Below are 23,824 nucleotides of genomic sequence, written 5' to 3' on the forward strand. Positions count from 1 at the left end.
CATATTGTGGCTCTACAGGGTTGACTCCACCATCATAGCACTGGGTACCCTGTTACACCAGGGCCCTGTTTTAGAAATGAGTTTTGAAGAGAGGGAGAGGGAAAGAGAGCGAGAGAGAGAGAGAGAGAGGGAGGGAGAGAGAGAGAGAGAGAGAGAGAGAGAGAGAGAGGGAGGGAGAGAGAGAAAGATGGAGAGAGAGAGAGAGAGAGTGAAAGCCCTTCGGGGCTACTTAGCAAACTGAGGAATTTGATTAATATGAAAACTCACCATGATACATTTAGTAATATTACATTTGAAACAAAAAAACAAAATCTACATTGTCTTGGGCTTAAAGTAAAAACAATTGTAATCACTTCTGAAATGTATCTGACCGATAACTAACTTTTACATTAAAAAGTCTAACCAACCAAAAATAGAAAATATTGATTTGAGAGCAGAAGAGCTGCGGAGAGCCTAAACGGATACATTATGTTACAGACTCTGTCACTGCGGTGAAGTTTCACTTTGACTTGATACAGTACGGCAACAATCACACAGAATATCTACGACATGTGTTCTTTAGAATCGTGAGATGTGTTCTTTAGAATCGTAAGATGTGTTCTTTAGAATCGTGAGATGTGTTCTTTAGAATCGTGAGATGTGTTCTTTAGAATCGTAAGATGTGTTCTTTAGAATCGTGAGATGTGTTCTTTAGAATCGTAAGATGTGTTCTTTAGAATCGTGAGATGTGTTCTTTAGAATCGTGAGATGTGTTCTTTAGAATCATGACGTAAAATCTATGGCCTGCCTAAAAGTCCAGCTCATTTCCTTTTTAAAACCATAGGTGATGACAGATGGATAAACAGATCAGATTACACGACAGGGTTAATGGATGGACAGTGAGTGGATGTCATAGACCCAAGAGTGATAACCGTGTGTTTTTTCCAGTTGCAGAAATAAATCTACTCTGCAGCTTGACCACACATTGGTAAGAGAGCGGCAAGACAGATTCCTCTGGGAGGTTAGATGAGATATTGAACACTATCTTGTTTGTCTCTGACTAAACATAAACATAAATAATCCAGTTTGACATTGTGACGTTGTCTTTTCATGATGGCCATTGATAATGTGATTATTTTGCATATTGCTACTTTGTGGCCAAGTTTGGCCCATGTGTTGGTAAATGCTTGTCGGTCATCTCATCCTAAGTCTCTTGGATATAAGGCTATACTTTAAACCTTGATGGCTACGTAACTTGACTTAAACAACGTAAAGAGCTCTTTCCACTCCTGTCTGACATAGTTGTACACCACACCGTGTACCAGATATCCTCTCCAAGATTCAATCCGATCATGTTTTGCAGACGATGCACCTTTTTAAAGGCAATTTCCAATTGAGCCGACATATGCACCCTTTACCTTGAATGTAAATCTCCGCAAATGTGGGAACATTGCCTTTAACAGATGCACAGTCGACAGCACCATACGGATTGAACCACCGCCTTACTTTGACCAAAGCACATCACCCAGAAACAACTTCACAGGACCAGCTCCCTCCCAGGTCCTGCTTTCCCCAGACATCCGGGATCTGAATGGAGACATGGGGTAGATCTAACATAACATATATGAACCCTGTTCCCAAATCCTGCTTCTATTTAGCTCCTCTTGTCTCATAGAGGAGAGGAGAGAGGGGGGGGGGGTGTTCCGTTCTGCTCTTCTCCCTTGTAAAGAAGGGGAGAGAGAGGGGAGTGTTCTTCTCTTCTCTCTTGTAAAGGAGGGGAGAGAGAGGGGAGTGTTCCGTTCTTCTCTCTTGTAAAGGAGGGGAGAGAGTGTTCTTCTCTTCTCTCTTGTAAAGAGGGGGAGTGTTCCGTTCTTCTCTTCTCTCTTGTAAAGGAGGGGAGAGAGGGGGAGTGTTCTGTTCTTCTCTTCTCTCTTGTAAAGGAGGAGAGAGAGAGGGGAGTGTTCCGTTCTTCTCTCTTGTAAAGGAGGGAGAGAGGGGGAGTGTTCCGTTCTTCTCTCTTGTAAAGGAGGGGAGAGAGGGGGAGTGTTCCGTTCTTCTCTTCTCTCTTGTAAAGGAGGGAGAGAGAGGGGGAGTGTTCTTCTCTTCTCTCTTGTAAAGGAGGGGAGAGAGGGGGAGTGTTCCGTTCTTCTCTTCTCTCTTGTAAAGGAGGGAGAGAGAGAGGAGTGTTCTGTTCTTCTCTCTTGTAAAGGAGGGGAGAGAGGGGGGAGTGTTCTGTTCTTCTCTCTTGTAAAGGAGGGAGAGATAGAGGGAGTGTTCTGTTCTTCTCTCTTGTAAAGGAGGGGAGAGGGAGTGTTCCGTTCTTCTCTCTTGTAAAGGAGGGGAGAGAGGGGGAGTGTTCCGTTCTTCTCTTCTGTCTTGTAAAGGAGGGGAGAGAGAGGGGGAGTGTTCCGTTCTTCTCTCTTGTAAAGGAGGGGAGAGAGGGGGGAGTGTTCCGTTCTTCTCTTCTCTCTTGTAAAGGCGGGGAGAGAGGGGGAGTGTTCCGTTCTTCTCTTCTCTCTTGTAAAGGAGGGGAGAGAGGGGGGAGTGTTCCGTTCTTCTCTTCTCTCTTGTATAGGAGGGGAGAGAGAGGGGAAGTGTTCCGTTCTTCTCTTCTCTCTTGTAAAGGAGGGGAGAGAGGGGGGGACTGTTCTGTTCTTCTCTTCTCTCTTGTAAAGGAGGGGAGAGAGGAGGGGAGTGGTCTCCTCTCCTCTCATGTGTCTGTATATTCTACCCTGTTCCAGTCCTCTCCTTTTTTAGGGGGCCGATCTCAAATAGCACTCTATTACCTAGGTAGTCCCCTACATTGGTGCACTATCTAGGGAATAGGGTGCAGTGTTGGGACAGTGTGGGACAGAGCTAAGGCTAGCACTCTCCGTCTGAGACCAGGAAAATCATAGCTTCCTGTTTGCCGATGTCGGCCATGACGGTGGCCAGCTGGTTCAGGTTTCCACTGTGGAAGTGTTGGGCCTCCCACAGATCCAGAATCACACTGGTGGGACTCGCCTTGGACGCAAAGAAACTCATGTGCCTGGAGGAGAGGAGAGGAGGAGGAGGAGTGGAGAGGGGGAGGAGGAGAGGGGGAGGAGAGGAGGAGAGGGGGAGGTAGAGGAGGAGAGGGGGAGGAGGGAGAGGAGGAGAGGAGAGAAGAGGGAGAGGAGGAGGAGATAGGAGAGGAGGAGGAGAGAGAGGAGAAGGAGAGGGATTGGAGGAAGAGGAGAGGTGACAACAGGGAGAGGAGTGAGGAAAAAGGGAGAGAGAGGGGGGAGAGATTCATTATTCAATTCATTATGGGTTCTTTATTGTCCCTTGTTGACATTTCCTTCCCCCAATACTGCACTGTAAAGTCCTTAGTGAGTCCTTGTTGACATTTCCTTCCCCCAATACTGCACTGTAAAGTCCTTAGTGATGTGCTCTGGACGTAATCTGTGCTCCTCTGCAGCCCTGCTATATACTATACCACATTATACGATACTATACCACACTATACCACACGATGCTATACTATACCACACTATACTATATACTATACCACACTATACGATATACTATACCACATTATACTATATACTATACCACATTATACTATATACTATACCACATTATACTATATACTATACCACATTATACGATAACATATACTATACTATACTATACCACACTATACTATATACTATACCACATTATACTATACCACATTATACTATATACTATACCACATTATACTATATACTATACCACATTATACTATATACTATACCACATTATACTATATACTATACCACATTATATGATAATATATACTATACTATACCACACTATACACTATACCACATTATACTATATACTATACCACATTATATGATAATATATACTATACTATACCACACTATACTATATACTATACCACACTATACTATATACTATACCACATTATACTATATACTATACCACATTATACGATATACTATACCACATTATACGATAATATATACTATACCACATTATACTATATACTATACTACCACACTATACCACACGATGCTATACTATACCACACTATACCACACGATGCTATACTATAACACACTATACTATATACTATACCACATTATACTATATACTATACCACATTATACGATAACATATACTATACTATACCACACTATACCACACGATGCTATACTATACCACACTATACTATATACTATACCACATTATACTATATACTATACCACATTATATGATAATATATACTATACTATACCACACTATACCATACTATACTATATACTATACCACATTATACGATAATATATACTATACCACACTATACTATGCTATTCTATATACTATACTATATACCATACCACACTATACTATATACTATACCACATTGTACAATAATATATACTATACCACACTATACTATGCTATTCTATATACTATACTATATACCATACCACACTATACTATATACTATACCACATTATATGATAATACATACTATACTATATACCACATTATACGATAACATATACTATACTATACCACACTATACCATACTATGCTATACTATAACACACTAACTATAACATAATATAGTATAGTGTGGTATGGCCTAGTGTAGTAGAATATGTTGTAGTGCAGTATATTGTAGTGTAATATAGTATAGTATACATATTCTACTACACTAGGCGATACCACACTATACTATATTACACTACAATATACTACACTACAACATATTCTACTACACTATGCCATGCCACACTATACTATATTACACTACAATATACTGCACTATAACATATTCTACTACACTAGGCCATACCACACTATACTATATTACACTACAATATACTGCACTACAACATATTCTACTACACTATGCCATGCCACACTATACTACACAATATTACACTATACTACATTACACTAAAATATAGTACGCTGCACTATACTACAATATACTATACTATGCCATACCACAGTATACTATATTGCACTATATTACACAATACTATATTACACTATACTATATTACACTATACTGTAAGCCACCAATATACATCAAACCAGTCTTACCCTTTCAGCAGTTAGGATCCCCGTTTTGCATTTGATAATAAAAATGGCCATTAATCCAACATAAATCACACATAGAAACTTTATCCCTTAATCCCCTAAAGGAAGTTGACATTTAAGTAGGAAATGACCTTTTCTGCTTCCAGGCCTTGACCTTTCGGATCAAACCCCGAAACCAATCAATAGGTCTAAATGCAGTGACCCCACTGTCCCTTCCTCACATGTTGGCTCCATCCCAAATGGCACCCTATTCCCTATATAGCGCACTACCTTTTTTTGGATAAGAGCCCTATGGAACTTCCTACGGACCCCGGCCAGAAGTGGTGCACTGTATAGGGATTGAATAGGGTGCGGTTTGGGACACAGGCCTTCAGCTCAGTAGTGTATGTGATGTGGAGGATGAGGAATCCGGAGTGGCTTGTTCCATGTAATGACCTTTCTCTGATCCTCTACTGTCTATGGACTTAAGGGTTGTTGTGTACCACTTCAAGATGGGGGGGTGAAGTCGAGGTCAAGGTCGGGGTCGGGGGTCGGGGTGTGAGGAGAGGTTGAGGGTAGAGGATAACCAGCAAGCCTGTATGTCCTTCAGCTTCACCTTGAGAACGGTTGGATAGAGAGCACAGCTAGTCCTTGTCCTTCAGCTTCACCTTGAGAACGGTTGGATAGAGAGCACAGCTAGTCCTTGTCCTTCAGCTTCACCTTGAGAACGGTTGGATAGAGAGCACAGCTAGACCTTGTCCTTCAGCTTCACCTTGAGAACGGTTGGATAGAGAGCACAGCTAGTCCTTGTCCTTCAGCTTCACCTTGAGAACGGTTGGATAGAGAGCACAGCTAGACCTTGTCCTTCAGCTTCACCTTGAGAACGGTTGGATAGAGAGCACAGCTAGTCCTTGTCCTTCAGCTTCACCTTGAGAACGGTTGGATAGAGAGCACAGCTAGACCTTGTCCTTCAGCTTCACCTTGAGAACGGTTGGATAGAGAGCACAGCTAGTCCTTGTCCTTCAGCTTCACCTTGAGAACGGTTGGATAGAGAGCACAGCTAGACCTTGTCCTTCAGCTTCACCTTGAGAACGGTTGGATAGAGAGCACAGCTAGTCCTTGTCCTTCAGCTTCACCTTGAGAACGGTTGGATAGAGAGCACAGCTAGACCTTGTCCTTCAGCTTCACCTTGAGAACGGTTGGATAGAGAGCACAGCTAGACCTTTGTAATTCTTCACTCTCTCCTGTTAACCTACTGCAGTGAAAATCACTTAAATGGATTCAAGGAATGACAAAGCGTTCAGACTATTTTACAGGCTTATATTCAGTGTGTGTGTGTGTGTGTGTGTGTGTGTGTGTGTGTGTGTGTGTGTGTGTGTGTGTGTGTGTGTGTGTGTGTGTGTGTGTGTGTGTGTGTGTGTGTGTGTGTGTGTGTGTGTGTGTGTGTGTGTGTGTGTGGACATCATACAGACAGACAGTCAGGAGAATGTAGTGTATTGTATTCTACAGCAACACATCACCTTCCAGCCTACAGACTAACCGGGCCAGTGTGTGAAAGGCTGCCTCAGCTACCAGGGCCACAACTAGCAGGGCCACAACTAGCAGGGCCACAACTAGCAGGGCCACAGCTAACAGGGCCACAGCTAACAGGGCCACAGCTAACAGGGCCACAACTAACAGGGCCACAGCTAACAGCGCCACAGCTAACAGGGCCACAGCTAACAGCGCCACAGCTAACAGGACCACAGCTAACAGGGCCACAGCTAACAGGGCCACAGCTAACAGGGCCACAGCTAACAGGGCCACAACTAGCAGGACCACAGCTAACAGGGCCACGGCTGACAGGGCCACAGCTAACAGGGCCACAACTAACAGGGGCACAGCTAACAGGGCCACAGCTAACAGGGCCACGGCTAACAGGGCCACAGCTAACAGGGCCACAACTAGCAGGGCCACAGCTAACAGGGCCACAACTAACAGGGCCACAGCTAACAGGGCCACAGCTAACAGGGCCACAACTAACAGGACCACAGCTAACAGGGCCACAGCTAACAGGGCCACAACTAACAGGGCCACAACTAACAGGGCCACAACTAACAGGGCCACAACTAACAGGGCGACAACTAACAGGGCCACGGCTAACAGGGCCACGGCTAACAGGGCCACAGCTAACAGGGCCACAACTAGCAGGGCCACAGCTAACAGGGCCACAACTAACAGGGCCACAGCTAACAGGGCCACGGCTAACAGGGCCACAACTAGCAGGACCACAGCTAACAGGGCCACAGCTAACAGGGCCACAGCTAAGACAGTGATGGTAGTAAACTGTACCAGTGAACCAATAAAGTTCAATTGTTATGATACACAAAGGACTGTGTGGAGATTATAATGTGTTTTTCACATTACAGGGTGAAACATCAGCTTACAGTAGCTGGTGTACTGCAGAAACAGCCTTTCATACCACACTGTTCTGTATAGTGGGGAGAAACAGCCTTTCACACCACACTGTTCTGTATAGTGGGGAGAAACAGCCTTTCATACCACACTGTTCTGTATAGTGGGAGAAACAGCCTTTCACACTGTTCTGTATAGTGGGGAGAAACAGCCTTTCACACCACACTGTTCTGTATAGTGGGGAGAAACAGCCTTTCATACCACACTGTTCTGTATAGTGGGAGAAACAGCCTTTCACACTGTTCTCTATAGTGGGGAGAAACAGCCTTTCATACCACACTGTTCTGTATAGTGGGGATAAACAGCCTTTCATACCACACTGTTCTGTATAGTGGGGATAAACAGCCTTCCATACCACACTGTTCTGTGTAGTGGGGAGAAACAGCCTTTCATACCACACTGTTCTGTATAGTGGGGAGAAACAGCCTTTCATACCACACTGTTCTGTATAGTGGGAGAAACAGCCTTTCATACCACACTGTTCTGTATAGTGGGAGAAACAGCCTTTCATAACACACTGTTCTGTATAGTGGGAGAAACAGCCTTTCATACCACACTGTTCTGTATAGTGGGGAGAAACAGCCCTTCATACCACACTGTTCTGTATAGTGGGGAGAAACAGCCTTTCATACCACACTGTTCTGTATAACAGGGAGAAACAGCCTTTCACACAACACTGTTCTGTATAACAGGGAGAAACAGCCTTTCACACCACACTGTTCTGTATAACAGGGAGAAACAGCCTTTCATACCACACTGTTCTGTATAGTGGGGAGAAACAGCCTTCCATACCACACTGTTCTGTGTAGTGGGGAGAAACAGCCTTTCATACCACACTGTTCTGTATAGTGGGAGAAACAGCCTTTCATACCACACTGTTCTGTATAGTGGGAGAAACAGCCTTTCATACCACACTGTTCTGTATAGTGGGGAGAAACAGCCCTTCATACCACACTGTTCTGTATAGTGGGAGAAACAGCCTTTCATACCACACTGTTCTGTATAACAGGGAGAAACAGCCTTTCACACAACACTGTTCTGTATAACAGGGAGAAACAGCCTTTCACACCACACTGTTCTGTATAACAGGGAGAAACAGCCTTTCATACCACACTGTTCTGTATAGTGGGGAGAAACAGCCTTTCATACCACACTGTTCTGTATAGTGGGAGAAACAGCCTTTCACACCACACTGTTCTGTATAGTGGGAGAAACAGCCTTTCACACCACACTGTTCTGTATAGTGGGGAGAAACAGCCTTTCACACTGTTCTGTATAGTGGGAGAAACAGCCTTTCACACTGTTCTGTATAGTGGGAGAAACAGCCTTTCATACCACACTGTTCTCTATAGCAGAGAGAAACAGCCTTTCACACTGTTCTGTATAGTGGGAGAAACAGCCTTTCATACCACACTGTTCTGTATAGTGGGAGAAACAGCCTTTCATACCACACTGTTCTGTATAACAGGGAGAAACAGCCTTTCATACCACACTGTTCTGTATAACAGGGAGAAACAGCCTTTCACACCACACTGTTCTGTATAACAGGGAGAAACAGCCTTTCATACCACACTGTTCTGTATAGTGGGGAGAAACAGCCTTTCACACCACACTGTTCTGTATAGTGGGAAGAAACAGCCTTTCATACACTGTTCTGTATAGTAGGGAGAAACAGCCTTTCATACCACACTGTTCTGTATAGTGGGGAGAAACAGCCTTTCATACCACACTGTTCTGTATAGTGGGCAGAAACAGCCTTTCATACCACACTGTTCTGTATAGCGGCGAGAAACAGCCTTTCATACCACACTGTTCTGTATAGTGGGAGAAACAGCCTTTCATACCACACTGTTCTGTATAGTGGGGAGAAACAGCCTTTCACACCACACTGTTCTGTATAGTGGGAGAAACAGCCTCTCATACCACACTGTTCTGTATAGTGGGGAGAAACAGCCTTTCACACCACACTGTTCTGTATAGTGGGAGAAACAGCCTTTCACACCACACTGTTCTGTATAGTGGGGAGAAACAGCCTTTCACACCACACTGTTCTGTATAGTGGGAGAAACAGCCTTTCATACCACACTGTTCTGTATAGTGGGGAGAAACAGCTTTTCATACCACACTGTTCTGTATAACAGGGAGAAACAGCCTTTCACACAACACTGTTCTGTATAACAGGGAGAAACAGACTTTCACACCACACTGTTCTGTATAACAGGGAGAAACAGCCTTTCACACCACACTGTTCTGTATAGTGGGAGAAACAGCCTTTCATACCACACTGTTCTGTATAGTGGGGAGAAACAGCCTTTCATACCACACTGTTCTGTATAGTGGGAGAAACAGCCTTTCACACCACACTGTTCTGTATAGTGGGGAGAAACAGCCTTTCACACTGTTTTGTATAGTGGGAGAAACAGCCTTTCACACTGTTCTGTATAGTGGGAGAAACAACCTTTCATACCACACTGTTCTGTATAGCAGAGAGAAACAGCCTTTCACACCACACTGTTCTGTATAGCAGAGAGAAACAGCCTTTCATACCACACTGTTCTGTATAGTGGGAGAAACAGCCCTTCATACCACACTGTTCTGTATAGTGGGAGAAACAGCCTTTCATACCACACTGTTCTGTATAGTGGGGAGAAACAGCCTTTCACACCACACTGTTCTGTATAGTGGGGAGAAACAGCCTTTCATACCACACTGTTCTGTATAGTGGGAGAAACAGCCTTTCACACCACACTGTTCTGTATAGTGGGGAGAAACAGCCTTTCACACTGTTCTGTATAGTGGGAGAAACAGCCTTTCACACTGTTCTGTATAGTGGGAGAAACAGCCTTTCATACCACACTGTTCTGTATAGCAGAGAGAAACAGCCTTTCACGCTGTTCTGTATAGTGGGAGAAACAGCCTTTCATACCACACTGTTCTGTATAGCAGAGAGAAACAGCCTTTCACACTGTTCTGTATAGTGGGAGAAACAGCCTTTCACACTGTTCTGTATAGCAGAGAGAAACAGCCTTTCACACTGTTCTGTATAGTGGGAGAAACAGCCTTTCACACCACACTGTTCTGTATAGTGGGGAGAAACAGCCTTTCATACCACACTGTTCTGTATTGTGGGAGAAACAGCCTTTCACACCACACTGTTCTGTATAGTGGGGAGAAACAGCCTTTCACACCACACTGTTCTGTATAGTGGGGAGAAACAGCCTTTCATACCACACTGTTCTGTATAGTGGGAGAAACAGCCTTTCATACCACACTGTTCTGTATAGTGGGGAGAAACAGCCTTTCACACCACACTGTTCTGTATAACAGGGAGAAACAGCCTTTCACACCACACTGTTCTGTATAACAGGGAGAAACAGCCTTTCATACCACACTGTTCTGTATAGTGAGAGAAACAGCCTTTCACACCACACTGTTCTGTATAGTGGGAGAAACAGCCTTTCACACCACACTGTTCTGTATAGTGGGAGAAACAGCCTTTCACACCACACTGTTCTGTATAGTGGGGAGAAACAGCCTTTCACACTGTTCTGTATAGTGGGAGAAACAGCCTTTCACACCACACTGTTCTGTATAGTGGGGAGAAACAGCCTTTCACACCACACTGTTCTGTATAGTGGGAGAAACAGCCTTTCATACCACACTGTTCTGTATAGTGGGGAGAAACAGCCTTTCATACCACACTGTTCTGTATAACAGGGAGAAACAGCCTTTCACACAACACTGTTCTGTATAACAGGGAGAAACAGACTTTCACACCACACTGTTCTGTATAACAGGGAGAAACAGCCTTTCACACCACACTGTTTTGTATAGTGGGAGAAACAGCCTTTCACACTGTTCTGTATAGTGGGAGAAACAGCCTTTCATACCACACTGTTCTGTATAGCAGAGAGAAACAGCCTTTCATACCACACTGTTCTGTATAGCAGAGAGAAACAGCCTTTCATACCACACTGTTCTGTATAGTGGGAGAAACAGCCCTTCATACCACACTGTTCTGTATAGTGGGAGAAACAGCCTTTCATACCACACTGTTCTGTATAGTGGGGAGAAACAGCCTTTCACACCACACTGTTCTGTATAGTGGGAGAAACAGCCTTTCACACCACACTGTTCTGTATAGTGGGGAGAAACAGCCTTTCATACCACACTGTTCTGTATAGTGGGGAGAAACAGCCTTTCATACCACACTGTTCTGTATAGTGGGAGAAACAGCCTTTCACACTGTTCTGTATAGTGGGAGAAACAGCCTTTCACACTGTTCTGTATAGTGGGAGAAACAGCCTTTCATACCACACTGTTCTGTATAGCAGAGAGAAACAGCCTTTCACACTGTTCTGTATAGTGGGAGAAACAGCTTTTCACACTGTTCTGTATAGCAGAGAGAAACAGCCTTTCACACTGTTCTGTATAGTGGGAGAAACAGCCTTTCACACTGTTCTGTATAGTGGGAGAAACAGCCTTTCATACCACACTGTTCTGTTTAGTGGGAGAAACAGCCTTTCACACCACACTGTTCTGTATAGTGGGGAGAAACAACCTTTCATACCACACTGTTCTGTATTGTGGGAGAAACAGCCTTTCACACCACACTGTTCTGTATAGTGGGGAGAAACAGCCTTTCACACCACACAGTTCTGTATAGTGGGGAGAAACAGCCTTTCATACCACACTGTTCTGTATAACAGGGAGAAACAGCCTTTCACACCACACTGTTCTGTATAACAGGGAGAAACAGCCTTTCATACCACACTGTTCTGTATAGTGGGAGAAACAGCCTTTCATACCACACTGTTCTGTATAGTGGGAGAAACAGCCTTTCATACCACACTGTTCTGTATAGCAGGGAGAAACAGCCTTTCTCACCACACTGTTCTGTATAACAGGGAGAAACAGCCTTTCATACCACACTGTTCTGTATAGTGGGGAGAAACAGCCTTTCACACAACACTGTTCTGTATAACAGGGAGAAACAGCCTTTCATACCACACTGTTCTGTATAGTGGGGAGAAACAGCCTTTCATACCACACTGTTCTGTATAGTGGGAAATGCAATCAAATACTGACATTTGGTGTTTTATCCATTGATCACATTTACCTCTGCCTGGTTATATTCACATGCACACACACGCACGCAGGTGCGCACACACACAGAGACATACGCACACGCACGCAGGTGCGCACACACACAGAGACATACTCATGCACACGCACGTGACTAGATTAGCTGCAGGGCTACATCTGTAGGATCCATCCACGTTAGATGGGTTAGAACACCTTCTATCGAAGCGCTCTGTCATTCATTTAAAAAGTCTGAACATGGACATTCTCATCCCAGATTTCCCCTGTACCCACACAGAAGAGATGTTTTTCTAAGGGAAATACATGGGAATGGATTAGTTTGAGCCAATCAGGGCTAATTGGACCTGTACTGAGCCAATCAGGGCTAATTGGACCTGTACTGCACCAATCCAATGTGTAATTAATGAAGGTAAATCCAGCTGATGAGACAAATGTAGCTAATAGACTTCATTACCAGGAGGAAGGTACATTGTAATTGATCAGGGGTTTTCTCTCTGATTCTGTCCTGTTTAAAAGAAGCCTAATTTAAATGGCACATTTACTGGCCCAAATTAGCTGTGCTGAGTCATGTTAAATGGGAGAGGCATCGACTCTGTCCCAAACCAATATAGAATCCCTATACCTATCCCTAGGCCCAGTCCCAAACCAATATAGAATCCCTATACCTATACCTAGGCCCAGTCCCAAACCAATATAGAATCCCTATACCTATACCTAGGCCCAGTCCCAAACCAATATAGAATCCCTATACCTATACCTAGGCCCAGTCCCAAACCAATATTACATCTCTATCCCTAGGCCCAGTCCCAATCCAATATTGGATCTCTATCCCTAGGCCCAGTCCCAAACCAATATAGAATCCCTATACCTATACCTAGGCCCAGTCCCAAACCAATATTGAATCTCTATACCTATACCTAGGCCCAGTCCAAAACCAATATTGAATCTCTATCCCTAGGCCCAGTCCCAAACCAATATAGAATCCCTATACCTATACCTAGGACCAGTCACAATCCAATATTGAATCTCTATCCCTAGGCCCAGTCCCAAACCAATATAGAATCCCTATACCTATACCTAGGCCCAGTCCCAAACCAATATTGAATCTCTATCCCTAGGCCCAGTCCCAAACCAATATAGAATCCCTATACCTATACCTAGGACCAGTCCCAAACCAATATTGAATCTCTATCCCTAGGCCCAGTCCCAAACCAATATAGAATCCCTGTACCTATACCTAGGCCCAGTCCCAATCCAATATTGAATCTCTATCCCTAGGCCCAGTCCCAAACCAATATAGAATCCCTATACCTATACCTAGGCCCAGTCCCAAACCAATATTGAATCTCTATACCTATACCTAGACCCAGTCCCAAACCAATATTGAATCTCTATCCCTAGGCCCAGTCCCAAACCAATATAGAATCCCTATACCTATACCTAGGACCAGTCCCAAACCAATATTGAATCTCTATCCCTAGGCCCAGTCCCAAACCAATATTTTAGCCCGATACGGTGCATTCGGAAAGTATTCAGACCCCTTGACTTTTTCCACATTTTGTTATGTCACAGCCTTATTCTACAATTGATTAAATACTTGTTTCTCCTTATCAATCTACACACAATACCCCACAATGACATCACAATACCCCACAATGACATCACAATACCCCACAATGACATCACAATACCCCACAATGACATCACAATACCCCACAATGACATCACAATGACATCACAATACCCCACAATGACATCACAATACCCCACAATGACAAAGCGAAAACAAGGTTTTAGACATAAGTATTCATACTCTTTGCTATGAGACTCTAAATTTAGCTCAGGTGCAAAATGTTTCCATTGATCATCCTTGAGATGTTTCTACAACTCAATTAGAGTCCACCTGTGGTAAAATTCAATAGATTGGACATGATTTGGAAAGGCACACACCTGTCTATATAAGGTCCCATAGTTGACAGTGGTTAGGGTTAGTTACCTGTCCAGTTTGAGTCTCTAGTTTAGGGTTGGTGGTTAGGGTTAGTTACCTGTCCAGTTTGAGTCTCTGGGCCAGCAGTCTCCAATCGGCCCCGTTGGGATAAGGTTAGGGTTAGGGTTAGTTACCTGTCCAGTTTGAGTCTCTGGGCCAGCAGTCTCCAATCGGCCCCGTTGGGATAAGGTTAGGGTTAGGGTTAGTTACCTGTCCAGTTTGAGTCTCTGGGCCAACAGTCTCCAATCGGCCCCGTTGGGACAAGGTTAGGGTTAGGGTTAGTTACCTGTCCAGTTTGAGTCTCTGGGCCAACAGTCTCCAATCGGCCCCGTTGGGACAAGGTTAGGGTTAGGGTTAGTTACCTGTCCAGTTTGAGTCTCTGGGCCAACAGTCTCCAATCGGCCCCGCTGGGATAAGGTTAGGGTTAGTTACCTGTCCAGTTTGAGTCTCTGGGCCAACAGTCTCCTGGGAATAGGGGTTACCTGTCCAGTTTGGGACAAGGTTAGGGTTAGGGGGTTAGTTACCTGTCCAGTTTGAGTCTCTGGGCCAACAGTCTCCAATCGGCCCCGTTGGGACAAGGTTAGGGTTAGGGTTAGTTACCTGTCCAGTTTGAGTCTCTGGGCCAACAGTCTCCAATCGGCCCCGCTGGGATAAGGTTAGGGTTAGTTACCTGTCCAGTTTGAGTCTCTGGGCCAACAGTCTCCAATCGGCCCCGTTGGGACAAGGTTAGGGTTAGGGTTAGTTACCTGTCCAGTTTGAGTCTCTGGGCCAACAGTCTCCAATCGGCCCCGTTGGGACAAGGTTAGGGTTAGGGTTAGTTACCTGTCCAGTTTGAGTCTCTGGGCCAACAGTCTCCAATCGGCCCCGTTGGGACAAGGTTAGGGTTAGGGTTAGTTACCTGTCCAGTTTGAGTCTCTGGGCCAACAGTCTCCAATCGGCCCCATTGGGACAAGGTTAGGGTTAGGGTTAGTTACCTGTCCAGTTTGAGTCTCTGGGCCAACAGTCTCCAATCGGCCCCGTTGGGACAAGGTGTATCCAGGCTGCTGCAGATCTTCTGCCTGATGAGATAGGGGATCTGGAAAGCACTGGGTCCTGCTAGAGCTGAGCCGCTAAGGTTATTGTCCATCAGCAGGAACTCCGGGTCCAGGGGTCGACTGTCCTATAGGGCCAGAGGAATATAGAAAGGGTTATTATAGGAACATATAGAGATGAACACAAAGAGAAAGTTCCAGCCGACACGTCCTGTTTAGCTACGAGCCATGAACTATATAGTCCAGGAGACTGATGTCCTCTTATGTCATATGAACCAAATAAAAACAGGATTAGAGTATAGAGAGTTTGAGCCGCACGCACACTAAAGATATATGGATGTACATTGATAAAAGCCAGAAATGAGTCCATCTCTTTGGGTATCTTATCAACACCTATCTTGGAGAGGCATAGTGTGACATACATTGTACAGTGCATTGGGAAAGTATTCAGACCCTGTGGCTTTTTCCACATTTTGTTACGTTACAGCCTTATTCTAAAATGGATTCAAGTATCACCCCCCCAATCTACACACACAATACCCCATAATGACAAATAAAAACAGGTTTTTATACATTTTTGCAAATGTATATATAAAAAATGTTTAAAAAATTAAAACAGAAATACTTTATTTACATAAAAATGCAGACCCTTTGATATAAGACTCAAAATTGAGCTCAGATCAAATCAAATTTTATTTGTCACGTACGCATGGTTAGCAGATGTTATTGAGAGTGTAGCAAAATGCTTGTGCTTCTAGGTCCTACAGTGCAGGAATGTCTAACAAGTAATCTAACAATTTCACAAAAACTACCCCATACACACAAATCTAAAGGAATGAATGAGAATATGTACATATAAATATATGGATGAGCGATGGCCGAACGGCATAGGCCAGACAGTGTATACAAATGAGATGAGTAATGTAGATGTAAACAAGATATAGATGGAATACAGTATATACAAATGAGATGAGTAATGTAGGATATGTAAACAAGATGCAGTAGATGGTATAGAGTACAGTATGTACATATGAGATGAGTAATGTAGGATATGTAAACATGATTAAAGTGGAGTTATTTAAAGCGACTAGTGATACCTTTATTGAATCCATGTATTAAAGTGGCCAGAGATTTGAGTCAGTATGTTGGCAGAAGCCTCTCTGTTAGTGATGGCTGTTTAACAGTCTGATGGCCTTGAGATAGAAGCTGTTTTTCAGTCTCTCGGTCCCAGCTTTGATGCACCTGTACTGACTTCGCCTTCTGGATGATAGCGGGGTGAACAGGCAGTGGCTCGGGTGCTTGTTGTCTTTGATGATCTTTATGGCCTTCCTGTAACATCGGGTGGTGTAGGTGTCCTGGAGGGCAGGTAGTTTGCCCCCGGTGATGCGTTGTGCAGACCGCACTACCCTCTGGAGAGCCTTTACGGTTGTGGGCGGAGCAGTTGCCGTACCAGGCGGTGATACAGCCCGCCAGGATGCTCTCAATTGTGCATCTGTAGAAGTTTATGAGTGTTTTCGGTGACAAGCCACATTTCTTCAGCCTGCTGAGGTTGAAGAGGCGCTGTTGCGCCTTCTTTACCACGCTGTCTGTGTGGCTGGACCATTTCAGTTTGTCTGTGATGTGTACGCCGAGGAATTTAACACTTTCCACCTTCTCCACAACTGTCCCGTCGATGTGTATAGGGGGGTGCTCCCTCTGCTGTTTCCTGAAGTCCACGATCATCTCCTTTGTTTTGTTGATGTTGAGTGTGAGGTTATTTTCCTGACACCACACTCCGAGGGCCCTCACCTCTTCCCTGTAGGCCGTCTTGTCATTGGTTGGTAATCAAGCCTACCACTGTAGTGTCGTCTGCAAACTTGATGATTGAGTTGGAGGCGTGCATTGCCACACAGTCATGGGTGAACAGGGAGTACAGGAGAGGGCTGAGAACACACCCTTGTGGGGCCCCAGTGTTGAGGATCAGAGCAAAAATCACGCCATAAGGTTGAAGGAATTGTCCGTAGAGTTCAGAGACAGGATTGTGTCGAGGCACAGATCTGGGGAAGGGTACCAAAAAGTGTCTGTAACATTTAAGGTCCTCTAGAACACAATGGCCTCCATCAATTTTGAATGGAAGAAGTTTGGAATCACAAAACTCTACCTAGAGCTGAATGCCCGACCAAACTTTTGAGCAATCGGGGGAGAAGAGCCTTCGCAAGAACCCGATGGTCACTCTGACAGAACTCCAGAGTTCCTCTGTGGAGATGGGAGAACCTTCCAGAAGGACAACCATCTGTATAGCACTCCACCAATCAGGCCTTTATGATAGAGAGGCCAGATGGAAGCCACTCCTCAATAAAAGACACATGACAGCTCACTTGGAGTTTGCTGAAAAGCACCTGGGTCTGAATACTTATGTAAATGTGATTTTAAAAAAATATATTCCTAATAATTTGTTAAAATTCATAAAAACCTGTTTTTGCTTTGCCATTATGGGTTATTGTGTGTAGATTGATGAGGGAAGAAAACCATTTATTGCATTTTAGAATAAGGCCTGTAACGTAACAAAAATGTGGAAAAAGTCACAGGGTCTGAATATTTTCTGAATGCCCTGTATGAGACCTGAGTGTTACCTTGGCGATGTTGAAGTCGAGGCTAAAGCTCTGTCCCTCCCCCTCTACCTGCCAGACACACAGCTGACAGGTGAGCTCACAGGTACTCAGGTTGAGCCGCTCCAGGGTGAAGGTACAATGGAGGAACCGCTGGGAACCGTTCCAGATGTGGTAGAACGGGATCTCCTAGAGGACAAGAACACAATATGGACCACTATAAAAGGTTTCAGATGTGGTAGAATTGGATCTCCTGGAGGACAACACAATATGGACCATTATAAAAGGTTCCAGATGTGGTAGAATGGGATCTCCTAGAGGACAAGAACACAACATGGACCACTATAAAAGGTTTCAGATGTGGTAGAATGGGATCCCCTAGAGGACAACGACACAATATGGACCACAATAAAAGGTTTCAGATGTGGTAGAATGGGATCCCCTAGAGGACAACGACACAATATGGACCACTATAAAAGGTTTCAGATGTGGTAGAATGGGATCCCCTAGAGGACAACGACACAATATGGACCACTATAAAAGGTTTCAGATGTGGTAGAAATGAGATCTCCTAGAGGACAAGATCAGAATAACATTTTGAAATGGTTTATTTCACCATTATTTAACCAGTTAAGCTAGTTGAGAACAAGTTCTTTATTTAACCAGGTAGGCCTGTTGAGAACAAGTTCTTTATTTAACCAGGTAAGCTAGTTGAGAACAAGTTCTTTATTTAACCAGGTAAGCTAGTTGAGAACAAGTTCTTTATTTAACCAGGTAGGCTAGTTGAGAACAAGTTCTCATTTACAACTGCGACATTACTGTCTAGAACACACCACAATATGACCCAATATAAAGCAAGGTTTCAGATGTGATTATCTGGGTATAAGAAGTAGATTATCATTATCTTAGTTGACTTATATTATTGGAGAAAGCCACGTGACCAAAGATCCTCATTTTAAATGAGTAGATAAGGTCATTGAGTAGGATAGTTCTGAGAGAGAACCAGGTCTCTATTCTCAATGGATTATAAATACATTGAAACTACCATAACTTTTTCCCCACCAAATATTTTTTTTAAAGTGACTAGGTTTTAATAGCAGAACTTTGTGATACCGAAGCTCCAGTTCCTCTCTTTATAAACCAGTCAGGTACCAACTGAATGTTTGATCAAATTTATTCATGACTTAAACTTTCTCTCCCCGTTGCTCCATATTCATGTCTCAGAGAAGCACTGAGTTAAGGCAGAGGTATATACTGTATGCAAAATTACATGGACACCCTTTCAAATTGACAGGTGCATAAAACCGAGCACACAGCTAAAGCTATGCAATCTCCATAGACAAACATTGGCAGTAGAATGACCTTACTGAAGAGCTCAGTGACTTTCAACGTGTCATCGTTACCTTTCCAACCAGTCAGTTTGTCAAATTTCTGCCTTGCTAGAGCTTCCCCGGTCAACTGTAAGTGACTCCACCTCCAAAGTTTGTTTTGGGTAACGTGTTGGCCTTAATAACCTCTCTGGGGTAGGGGGCAGTATTTTGACATCTGATGAAAAGCATCCCCAAAGTAAACTGCCTGTTCCTCAGGCCCAGAAGCCGGGATATGCATATAATTGGTAGATTTGGATAGAAAACACAATGAAGTTTCTAAAACTGTTAAAATATTGTCTGTGAGTATAAGAGAACTGATATGGAAGGCGAAACCCCGAGGACAAACCATCCAGGGGAAAACAAATTGAGGTCATAGGATTTTCCAATAGTTTTCTATGGGATACCATTATTATTAGAAACCAGGTTGCAGTTCCTATGGCTTCCACTAGATGTCAACAGTCTATAGAAATTGGTTGATGTTTTTCTTTTGAGAAATTAGGAAGTACGGAAGTGTCACTCCAGCTGGACTCTACTGTTTTGATTCGTGTGAACTGGAGCGCACTTCATGTTGTTTTTATCCGGTATTAGAAACAGTTTATTCCGTCTTAAATGTTATCGATTTATTTACGTTTCAGGAGGTTGGATTAGGAACGTTGGTACCTGAGGTTGGATTAGGAACGTTGGTACCTGAGGTTGGATTAGGAACGTTGTTACCTGAGGTTGGATTAGGAACGTTGTCACCTGAGGTTGGATTAGGAACGTTGCTACCTGAGGTTGGATTAGGAACGTTGTTACCTGAGGTTGGATTAGGAACGTTGTTACCTGAGGTTGGATTAGAAACGTTGTTACCTGAGGTTGGATTAGGAACGTTGTTATCTGAGGATGGATTAGGAACGTTGTTTGAAATGTTTGGACCAAGTTTACAGGTAATTTATTAGATACTTTGTAGTTATGTTGGGCAAGTTGAAACCGGTGTATTTCCGAATCAATTGTGCCATACAAATAAAGAAGGACATTATCGATCAAAAGGACCATTTGTGATGTTTCTGGGACTTTTTGTAGTGCCAACAGAAGATCTTTAAAGGTAAGGCATGAATTATATCGCTATTTCTGACATTTGTGGCACACCTGCCTCGTTGATGCGTTGTGCAGACCGCACTACCCTCTGGAGAGCCTTACGGTTGTGGGCGGAGCAGTTGCCGTACCAGGCGGTGATACAGCCCGCCAGGATGCTCTCAATTGTGCATCTGTAGAAGTTTATGAGTGTTTTCGGTGACAAGCCACATTTCTTCAGCCTGCTGAGGTTGAAGAGGCGCTGTTGCGCCTTCTTTACCACGCTGTCTGTGTGGCTGGACCATTTCAGTTTGTCTGTGATGTGTACGCCGAGGAACTTAACACTTTCCACCTTCTCCACAACTGTTTTTGTAGTGCCAACAGAAGATCATCAAAGGTAAGGAATGAATTATATCGCTATTTCTGACTTTTGTGGCACACCTGCCTGGTTGAAATATGATTTTCATGTGTTTGTATGTGGGGCGGTTGTCCTCAGATAATAGCATGGTTTGCTTTTACCGTAAAGCCTTTTTGAAATCTGACACAGCGACTGGATTAAGCTTTATTTTGATGTTTAACACATATATTTTCTAGAAGGATGAATATTTGAATTGAGTATTTTAGAATTTCACGCTCTGCAATTTCACCGGATGTTGGCCAGGTGGGACCCTGGAGAGGTTTTAACCAAGCATACGGTATATACTAACTAATACCTAACTATTCATATATATACTAACTAGTATCTAACCATTTATATATACTAACTAGTACCTAACCATTCATATATATTAACTAGTATCTAACAATTAATATATACTAACTAGTATCAACCTATTCATATATACTAACTAGGCTATAACTTCATGATCCCTCACCCCCACCTGAGAACTCAATTCAGATCCCTCCAACTTGAGGAGGGCATATGAGGTATGCGGTCAGCTGTATGGCTGGCTCAGAGAAGAGGACGCCCCTGCCTTGCACAGTCCTGTGGGACATCTTAATTGGGCATGGGACACAAGCTAAGGCTTGATCACCCTTTAGCTGGCCACCTTTGATGAGGGTGTTTAGTGATTAAAGGCCGAAACACCCACTGATTCGAAGGCACACTACTGAGGATGTGTCCCAAAAATTGACATCTTACCCCAGTCTAAGAAATAAACCTCCCATGCCACTCTGTCAACATCACGGCAAATCTCATGCGAGTGCATTCCATCTATTGGCACAATGGACAGTTTTTAACATCTCGTCCCGTGTTTTATGATTCTAGTATCCAACTATTCATATATACTAACTAGTATCTAACTATTCATATACACTAACTAGTATCTAACTATTCGTATATGCTAACTAGTATCTAACTATTCATATATACTAACTAGTATCTAACTATTCATATATTCTAACTAGTATCCAACTATTCATATATAGTAACTAGTATCCAACTATTCATATATACTAACTAGTATCTAACCATACAGTATATACTAACTAGTATCTAACTATTAATATATACTAACTAGTATCTAACTATTAATATATACTAACTAGTATCTAACTATTTGTATATACTAACTAGTATCTAACTATTCATATATAGTAACTAGTATCCAACTATTCATATATACTAACTCATTTTTGACTATTCATATATACTAACTAGTATCTAACTAATCACATATACTAATAGTATCTAAATATTCATATATACTAACTAGTACCTAACAATTCATATATATACAAACTAGTATCTAACCATTCATATATACTAACTAGTATCTAACCATTCATATATACTAACTAGTATCTAACTAATCATATATATATGCTAACTAGTATCTAACTATTCATATATACTAACTAGTTTCTAACTATTCATATATACTAACTAGTATCTAACTATTCATATATATACTAACTAGTACCTAACCATAACCAGTCATTTCAGAGGGCAGAGCAGTTGTAGTACACACATGTGGCCAGACAGGGGCACTGTGACCCAGGCGGTGACAGTGCTGCTGAGAAGAGACTGAGGCTTGTCCCAAATCGCACCAGGCTCGGTCTGTCTGCCTGCCTGCCTGTCTGTCTGTCTGTCTGTCTGTCTGTCTGTCTGTCTGTCTGTCTGTCTGTCTGTCTGTCTGTCTGTCTGTCTGTCTGTCTGTCTGTCTGTCTGTCTGTCTGTCTGTCTGTCTGTCTACCTCTACTACCTCTACTACATCTACCTCTACTACCTCTACCTCTACCACCTCTACTACCCCTACTACCTCTACTACCCCTACCTCTACTACCTCTCCGTCTCTCTACCTCTACAACCTCTACTACATCTACCTCTACCACCTCTACTACCTCTACCACCTCTACTACCCCGACTACCTCTACTACATCTACCTCTACTACCTCTACAACCTCTACTACCTCTACCACCTCTACCACCTCTACTACCTCTCTGTCTCTCTACCTCTACTACCTCTCTGTCTCTCTACCTCTACTACCTCTCTGTCTCTCTACCTCTACTACCTCTCTGTCTCGCTACCTCTACTACCTCTCTGTCTCTCTACCTCTACTACCTCTCTGTCTCTCTACCTCTACTACCTCTCTACCTCTACTACCTCTCTGTCTCTCTACCTCTACTAACTCTCTGTCTCTCTACCTCTACTACCTCTACTAACTCTACTACCTCTCTGTCTCTCTACCTCTACTACCTCTCTGTCTCTCTACCTCTACTACCTCTCTGTCTCTCTACCTCTACTACCTCTACTAACTCTCTGTCTCTCTACCTCTACTACCTCTACTACCTCTCTGTCTCTCTACCTCCACTACCCCTCTGTCTCTCTACCTCTACTACCTCTCTGTCTCTCTACCTCTACTACCCCTCTGTCTCTCTACCTCTACTACCTCTCTGTCTCTCTACCTCTACTACCTCTACTACCTCTACTAACTCTACTACCCCTCTGTCTCTCCTACCTCTACCTCTACTACCTCTACTACCTCTACTACCTCTCTGTCTCTCTACCTCTACTACCTCTCTGTCTCTCTACCTCTACTACCTCTCTGTCTCTCTACCTCTACTACATCTACTACCTCTACCTCTACAACCTCTACAACCTCTACTACTTCTACCTCTACTACTTCTACTACCTCTACTACCTCTCTGTCTCTCCTACCTCTACCTCTACTACCTCTACTACCTCTACTACCTCT

At 43.5% G+C, this 23,824-nt stretch overlaps 1 protein-coding gene across 1 annotated transcript in view; it reads right to left on the reverse strand.

The window, feature by feature from the left end:
- Window positions 1-2,597: 2,597 nt before the first annotated feature.
- Window positions 2,598-23,824, reverse strand: part of LOC123993769 (netrin receptor UNC5A-like) — a 559,088-nt gene continuing 537,861 nt past the window's right edge. Inside the window, exons 13-15 of the mRNA XM_046296250.1 lie at window positions 18,228-18,392; window positions 15,559-15,743; window positions 2,598-3,007 (exon numbers count right to left, since the gene is read on the reverse strand). Of these exons, the coding sequence (XP_046152206.1) occupies window positions 2,842-3,007; window positions 15,559-15,743; window positions 18,228-18,392 (516 nt within the window). The 3' untranslated portion in view covers window positions 2,598-2,841. The remainder of the gene's footprint in view (window positions 3,008-15,558; window positions 15,744-18,227; window positions 18,393-23,824) is intronic.

This window comes from Oncorhynchus gorbuscha, linkage group LG13, assembly GCF_021184085.1.
Source record: "Oncorhynchus gorbuscha isolate QuinsamMale2020 ecotype Even-year linkage group LG13, OgorEven_v1.0, whole genome shotgun sequence".
Classification (NCBI taxonomy): Eukaryota; Metazoa; Chordata; class Actinopteri; order Salmoniformes; family Salmonidae; genus Oncorhynchus; species Oncorhynchus gorbuscha.